The sequence below is a fragment of the Entelurus aequoreus genome, linkage group LG15, assembly GCF_033978785.1.
Source record: "Entelurus aequoreus isolate RoL-2023_Sb linkage group LG15, RoL_Eaeq_v1.1, whole genome shotgun sequence".
Lineage (NCBI taxonomy): Eukaryota > Metazoa > Chordata > Actinopteri > Syngnathiformes > Syngnathidae > Entelurus > Entelurus aequoreus.
This window is the reverse complement of record NC_084745.1, coordinates 13,901,724-13,909,223: the sequence shown is the minus strand read 5'-3', so window position 1 is coordinate 13,909,223 and position 7,500 is coordinate 13,901,724. Positions and strand designations below refer to the sequence as shown.

Sequence of the window (7,500 nt, the reverse complement as noted above, 5' to 3'; positions counted from 1 at the left end):
CGGGAACTGACATGCAGTATGTCGGCAAGGTAATACATTCATCATGTCACCTAATCATCTGTTCATGCACTCATCACCTGCATTCCATCCATTCATTGACCTATCCATCACCCTTTCACCATTCGTCCAATTATACATCTGTTCATCCTCCTTTCATTCATCCCTCCATCCAACAGTACCTATTTTCATTCATTTGTCAGTCACCTCTTCATCATCCTGCCATTAATGTGTTCATCCATTCATGCATGTATCCATTTATCATCTTTTAATCCATTTTGTCATCCATTCATCACACGCTCCCGCCTATACTTGCATACATTCATGTTCATCCGTTCACTGGTGTTGCTATTCATCCATCCATCCATCCATCCAAGAACAATAATGAAAAACATTATCGTTCTTTCATCATCCATTCATGCATTTGTCAACATCACACATATGCCTGCCTTTCATCCTTCCACACATCTTCCATCCATCCTTATTCCTTTTATCAATCTTCATGTTCACCATGTCACACATCCTATTCATGCACTCACCGCCTGCTTATCAGTTAATCTGACCTTCATCAGCACATCATTTCATACATTGACATTTCCATCACCCTTTCATCTGTGTCATTCATCCATTCATTCATGTGTCTAATTATACATCCTCCTTTCATTCATCCCTCCATCCAACAGTACTTTTTTTCATCCATTTGTCAATCACTTCTTCATCATCCAGTCATTACTGTGTTCGTCCATTTATGCATTAATCCATTTGTCATCCACCCATCACACGTCCACTTATCCTTGCATACATTCATGTTCATCCGTTCACTGGTGTTGCCATTCATCTATAATATTTTCATTATCTTTCTTTCATCATCCATTCATGTCTGTCCATATTCTTAGTCATCCATTGACATCATCATCCCATCATCCATCCATCTCCCTGCCTATCATCCTTTCATCATTCTTAATGTCCAACACCTATTCATTCACCATGTCACCCATTCATCCATCAATTGTCAATTCATGCACTCATCACTTGTTCATCAGTCTATCTGACCTTCATCAAAACATCCTTTCGTACATTAATTTACATATCCAGCACCCTTTCATCTTTCTGTCATTCATTCATTTGAGCCATTATTCATCTAATGTTATTCATCCCTCCATCCAACAGCACCTGTTTTCATCCATCTGTCAGTCCCACCATCCTGTTCATCCTTTAATCACTTTGTCATCCATCCATCGATCATACACACACCTATCCTCACATACATTCATGTTCATCCTTTCACTTCTGCCATTCATCCATCATCTGTTCACTACTGATATCCTTACTTTTGTCCACATACATCCATTGTCATCATCCATCATCCTGTCATCCATCTATACCTATAATCCTTTTACACATCTTTCATTTACATATCATTATCCTCTAACCTGCCATTCATCCATTCATTATATTATACATTTATTCACCCTCCTCTTTTATTCTTCCATCCAACTGTACTTATTTTCATTCACCTGCCAATAACTTATTCATCCATCCTGTCAATAATGGGTGCATTCATCTATTGCCATAGTCCTTCCTTCATCCATCAAACGTCCACCTATTCATGTTCATCCTTTCTTTCGTCACACATTCATTCATTCATATCTTTGTCCACATTCTTATCGTTGTCCATTGTCATCGTCCATCTGCCTGCCAATCATCGAGTTAACGCATCTTTCATCCTTCCATCCATCTTTAATCTGTTAATCCTTCATATTTTGTTCATGTCTAACACACATTCATGCATCATCCTTTCACTATCAGTCGCATCAGTCTCTTTCATCCTTTTCACATATATTCCATCCTTTTTTATCTGTTCATCCTTTCATATGTTTTCATGTCGAACACACCATTCATTCATCATCCTTTCACCATCATATGGCCGTCTATCAGTATGTCCATCATCCCCTCACTTTTTTCCCCACTGGTCCATCACGTGTTCATCCAGGCCTTCCATCCATCCCCTTATCACCTGTTCACCCTTTCACCAATCTTTCATGTCATATGTTGATGCATCCATCATTCTTGCAGTACATTTAACTGTCACCTTAAAGCTGAGTGTGCAACTTGTCCTCTCCGCGCGTCAGAAGGGAATTCTCCTCCGGTCAGGCCGGCGGCAGCAAGAAAGGCGTGATTGTGTGTCGGGGCTGAATGGACGCCGCTTTGCATTCCTGCGGCGCTCTCCTGCCCAGGAAGGACTCACTCAAGCAAATGAGCAACATTCAAATATGGTTATGATTTCAATTATTTCGAACATGTAAACAGATGCAATGAGATGACTCATATAATAATTACATTAGTTCATTTCTCTTTACATATATATATATATATATATATGTATATATATATATATATATATATATATATATATATATATATATATATATATATATATATATATATATATATATATATATATATATATATATACAGTCGCGATCAAAAGTTCACATACACTTGTAAAGAACATCATGTCATGGCTGTCTTGAGTTTCCAATAATTTCTACAACTCTTATTTTTTTGTGATAGAGTGATTGGAGCACATACTTGTTGGTCACAAAAAAACATTCATGAAGTTTGGTTCTTTTATGAATTTATTATGGGTCTGCTGGAAATGTGAGCAAATGTGCTGGGTCAAAAGTATACATACAGCAATGTTAATATTTGCTTACATGTCCCTTGGCAAGTTTCACTGCAGTAAGGCGCTTTTGGTAGCCATCCACAAGCTTCTGGTTGAATTGTTGACCACTCCTCTTGACAAAATTGGTGCAGTTCAGCTAATTGTGTTGGTTTTTCTTACATGGACTTGTTTCTTCAGCATTGTCCACACATTTAAGTCAAGACTTTGGGAAGGCCATTCTAAAACCTTAATTCTAGCCTGATTTAGCCATTCCTTTACCACTTTTGACGTGTGTTTGGAGTCATTGTCCTGTTGGAACACCCAACTGCGCCCAAGACCCAACCTCCGGGCTGATTATTTTAGGTTGTCCTGAAGAATTTGGAGGTAATCCTCCTTTTTCATTGTCCCATTTAAAGCACCAGTTCCATAGGCAGCAAAACAGGCCCAGAACATAATACTACCACCACCATGCTTGACGGTAGGTATGGTGTTCCTCACATTTTCTCCTCCAAACATATTGCTGGGTATTGTGGCCAAACAGCTCCATTTTTGTTTTATCTGACCACAGAACTTTCCTCCAGAAGGTCTTATCTTTGTCCATGTGATTAAAAAAAAGCATTTGTATCACTAACATCGATACGTTGGCACAGTGTTGGGAATAAAAAGCAGAAGAGATTGTGCAACAGGTGACTTTGAGAGGCGTGCACTACAAGGATTACACGGGCGGTGATCACCAGCCAAGAAGCAAACAGAACATGGAGAAAACAAACAAAAGTTTCTCTGGAAGACGCCGTCACCCTGGTAACGCTTCTTCACGTGCACGCTATCTGGCCGCAGTGAACGCGTGCCGATTGTTGACCAGAACACGATTGAATTAGCCGCCAGCGGAGGAGAAGAAGAGCGGAGTGGACAGGAAGTAACACGATGGCAGGTTCTTCCTAACAAGCATGAACCCACACAATCCACACTTTCATGGCTTGCAAATGAAGCCCGAAGAGAGTTGAAGGCCGCCGGTTGGCTGCCGAGTCCGCCTTGTCCGCCAATCACCTCGTCTTCCTGCAGCCGCTCATTAGCAGGCCGCTCGCATGCAGCCCGCTTCCACGCCGCCTGTCACCCGGGGGACAGCGGGGGGAGTGGGGCAGGGTGTTTGTTTATTTAATTATTTGCTGCTCCACCAAAGGGCAGCGCCTGCACGCAACACTTAATGGCCTGAGAGTGTTTGTGCTGCACTATCATATCTCATCAACTATTTACAGCCCCTCATAGGCCAACCGCTCCTGGGCCTGCAGCGCAGTTTGCCTGTCTGCACGTGGACCCCCCTCACCCACCCCCACCCGCCGCCAACCCCAGGCTACATGAGGGGGGGTCGCAAGCAGATGAACACAGACGTAAGAGGCTGCAGAGCGTCTGCATGACTCAGCAAAGACGTGAATGGCTTCTGACGGCCCACAGCAAACTCTGCTGTGTGTGTGTGCGCGCGTGTGTGTGTGTGTGTGTGTGTGTGTGTGTGTGTGTGTGTGTGTGTGTGTGTGTGTGTGTGTGTGTGTGTGTGTGTGTGTGTGCCAGCTGCTTATACTGGCAAGGAGCTAGCAATATGCTGCTCTACCTGCTACATGGCAACACCCAGAGCAGGCATCATCATCATCATCATCATCATCATCATCAGGGCAATAAGCTTGGGGTCGAGGACAAAGGGGGCGGGGCTACAAGCTATTTATGAATAACTCTGCTGCTTCACACCTTTTTTTCCCGGGAAAAAGGAGATTATTTTACGGTTTATTTACTATCGCGAACACTCAGGGTGCACCAAAAATGGACTGACATCTGGATCTGTTATTATAGTACATAAATGCTAGTGAGTGGCCATGAAGACTGGAAAATAGGGCTGCTGATGGAAAAAAAAAAAAAAGTGTTGGTTTATACTTTGTTGCTTCCATTGACTGTGAAAACTACAACTGACACAAACCTACATTTTGTTCACATCACAGGTCAATTCCCATGTTTTTGCCCATATGAGACTTTATTTTTTCTTTCAGATTTGTTCATGTCAGTGCGAACAGTGCAATCCCATTTTTTTTCCTTCCTATCAGACCCAGTTGGTAATGTGAAGCAAATGTCTCCATTGGAAACAATGCAAACATGAATAATTGGTTCCAGCCCTGACAAAAGTCCACATTTTAGTGAATGTTTATACACTTTGTCCTTCCAGCCATCCATTTTTCCACCGATTGTCCCTTTTGGGGTCGCGGGGGGTGCTGGAGCCCATCTCAGCCGCACTCGGGCGGAAGGCGGGGTACACCCCGGACAAACCGCCACCTCATCACAGGGCCAACACAGATAGACAGACAACATTCACACTCACATTCACACACTAGGGCCAATTTTTTAGTGTTGCCAATCAACCTATCCCCAGGTGCATGTCTTTGGAGGTGGGAGGAAGCCGGAGTACCCGGAGGGAACCCACGCAGTCACGGGGAGAACATGCAAACTCCACACAGAAAGATCCCAAGCCTGGGATTGAACTCAGGACTACTCTGGACCTTCGTATTGTGAGGCACATGCACGAACCCCTGTTCCACCGTGCTGCCCCCTATAAGTATACACTTTGTACACAATATAAAGTGCTATACAGTACTGTGTATCAAACACATCAACTGTGTCTCTATTAAAGCAACAACAACATGCAAACACACACAGAAGTCCCTTTGGTGCCCTCACAAACGATCAGAAATCACAAACAAATCCCTAACTTTAACCACCTAATTGCTGCAATAATAAAAAAACAAATCTACTTACAGTGGGCAGCACGGTGGTAGAGGGGTTAGTGTGTCTGCCTCACGATACGAAGGTCCTGGGTTCGATCCTGCGCTTGGGATCTTTCTGTGTGGAGTTTGCATGTCCTCCCCGTGACTGCGTGGGTTCCCTCCGGGTACTCCGGCTTCCTCCCACCTCCAAAGACATGCACCTGGGGATAGGTTGATTGGCAACACTAAATTGGTCCTAGTGTGTGAATGTGAGTGTGAATGTTGTCTGTGTTGGCCCTGTGATGAGGTGGTGACTTGTCCAGGGTGTACCCCGCCTTCCGCCCAAATGCAGCTGAGATAGGCTCCAGCGACCCCAAAAAGGGACAAGCGGTAGAAAAGGGATGGATGGATGGATCTACTTACAGTGTACGCTTGGCGAAAGAGCAGCTGGGTGGGTGGGTGGGGCCGTGTGTGTGTGTGCATGATAGAGGACCTCGTCTTCTCCGCCGCTGTGAAATAAGTATGCTTTGGTATCTTTTTCCAGGAAAAAAAACTTGCTTTGGTCCGAAGACTTCTTCCTCAATCTTTTGATGAGTAAGCACAAAATGCCTGCCAGCGGGACTTAAAATGAATAAATGAAGCGTTCCCACACAGAGGCTTGATCTAAAAAGTTCAAAAAACGAAAAGTTTGTAAATGGAACATTCTACTGTAATTATAACCAACATTTAAAGCCAACGTCCCCAGATGGTTCATTAATTTTGACAGTTAACTTCTTTTTATGAATGTTAGAATGTTCAAATGGACCGTCAATTCCGCACTACAAGCCGCTACTTTTGTGGTGCAGCCAATTTCTGGATGTATCTTTGCTGACGGCCATAATGCAAATACTATATTTTTCGGACTATAAGTCGCAGTTTCTTTCGTAGTTTGGCCGGGGGTGCGACTTATACTCAGGAGCGACTTATGTGTGAAATTATTAACACATTACCGTAAAATATAAAATAATATAATTTAGCTCATTCACGTAAGAGACTAGACGTATAAGATTTCATGGGATTTAGCGATTAGGAGTGACAGATTGTTTGGTAAACGTATAGCATGTTCTTTATGTTATAGTTATTTGAATGACTCTTACCATAATATGTTACGTTAACATACCAGGCACGTTCTCAGTTGGTTATTTATGCCTCATATAACGTACACTTATTCAGCCTGTTGTTCACTATTCTTTATTTATTTTAAATTGCCTTTCAAATGTCTATTCTTGGTGTTGGGTTTTATCAAATAAATTTCCCCCAAAATGTGACTTATACGCCAGTGTGCCTTTTTATGTTTTTTTTCTTCTTTATTATGCATTTTCGGCCGGAGCGACTTATACTCCGGAGCGACTTATAATCCGAAAAATACGGTAGTTTAAAAAAAACAACTAAACAAGCAAAGACACTGAAAAGGTGTGTTATTGTTTGTGCTATGTCGCCATCGTTTGGACGAGTTTGCCCACTGAGGTGCTGCAGTGCTTTTTTTTAATTAGAGCTTTCAACCAGAAGTACAAGTGTAGGGCTGCAACAACTAATCGATTAAAATTGATTATTAAAATAGTTGCCGATTAATTTAGTCATCGATTCGTTAGATCTATGCTATGCGCATGCACAGAGTTTTTTTTTTTTTTTTTTTAACTATTATTTTTTAAATTAACCTTTATTTATAAACTGCAACATGTACAAACTGCTGAGAAACAATAATCAAAATAAGTATGGTGCCAATATGCTGTTTTTTTTCCAATAAAATACTGGATAGGATAGAAATGTAGTTTGTCTCTTTTATCCGATTATTAATCGATTAATTGAAGTAATAATCGACAGATGAATCGATTATCAAAATAATCGTTAGTTGCAGCCCCATAGAAGTGTCGTTCTGTCTACCAGCCGTCCGATTCTCCATTCATCACTCCAAGCAACGTTTGTAAGTTTTACAATACAACTAAAACATTTCATACTCACTAAACCATCCCATGTGTGACGTCTGTTGGAGTGTTTTCAAGCAAATCTGTGCGTGCTATCGTAATGTATTCAAGTTAGCATTATCTAATATCC

At 41.9% G+C, this 7,500-nt stretch overlaps 1 protein-coding gene across 1 annotated transcript in view; it reads left to right on the top strand.

The window, feature by feature from the left end:
- LOC133629853 (cadherin-6-like) overlaps positions 1 to 7,500 on the top strand; it is a 679,023-nt gene that overhangs the window by 609,288 nt on the left and 62,235 nt on the right. Inside the window, exon 9 of the mRNA XM_062020899.1 lies at positions 1 to 29. This exon is cut by the window's left edge and continues 323 nt beyond it. Coding sequence (XP_061876883.1) covers positions 1 to 29 — 29 coding nt within the window. The remainder of the gene's footprint in view (positions 30 to 7,500) is intronic.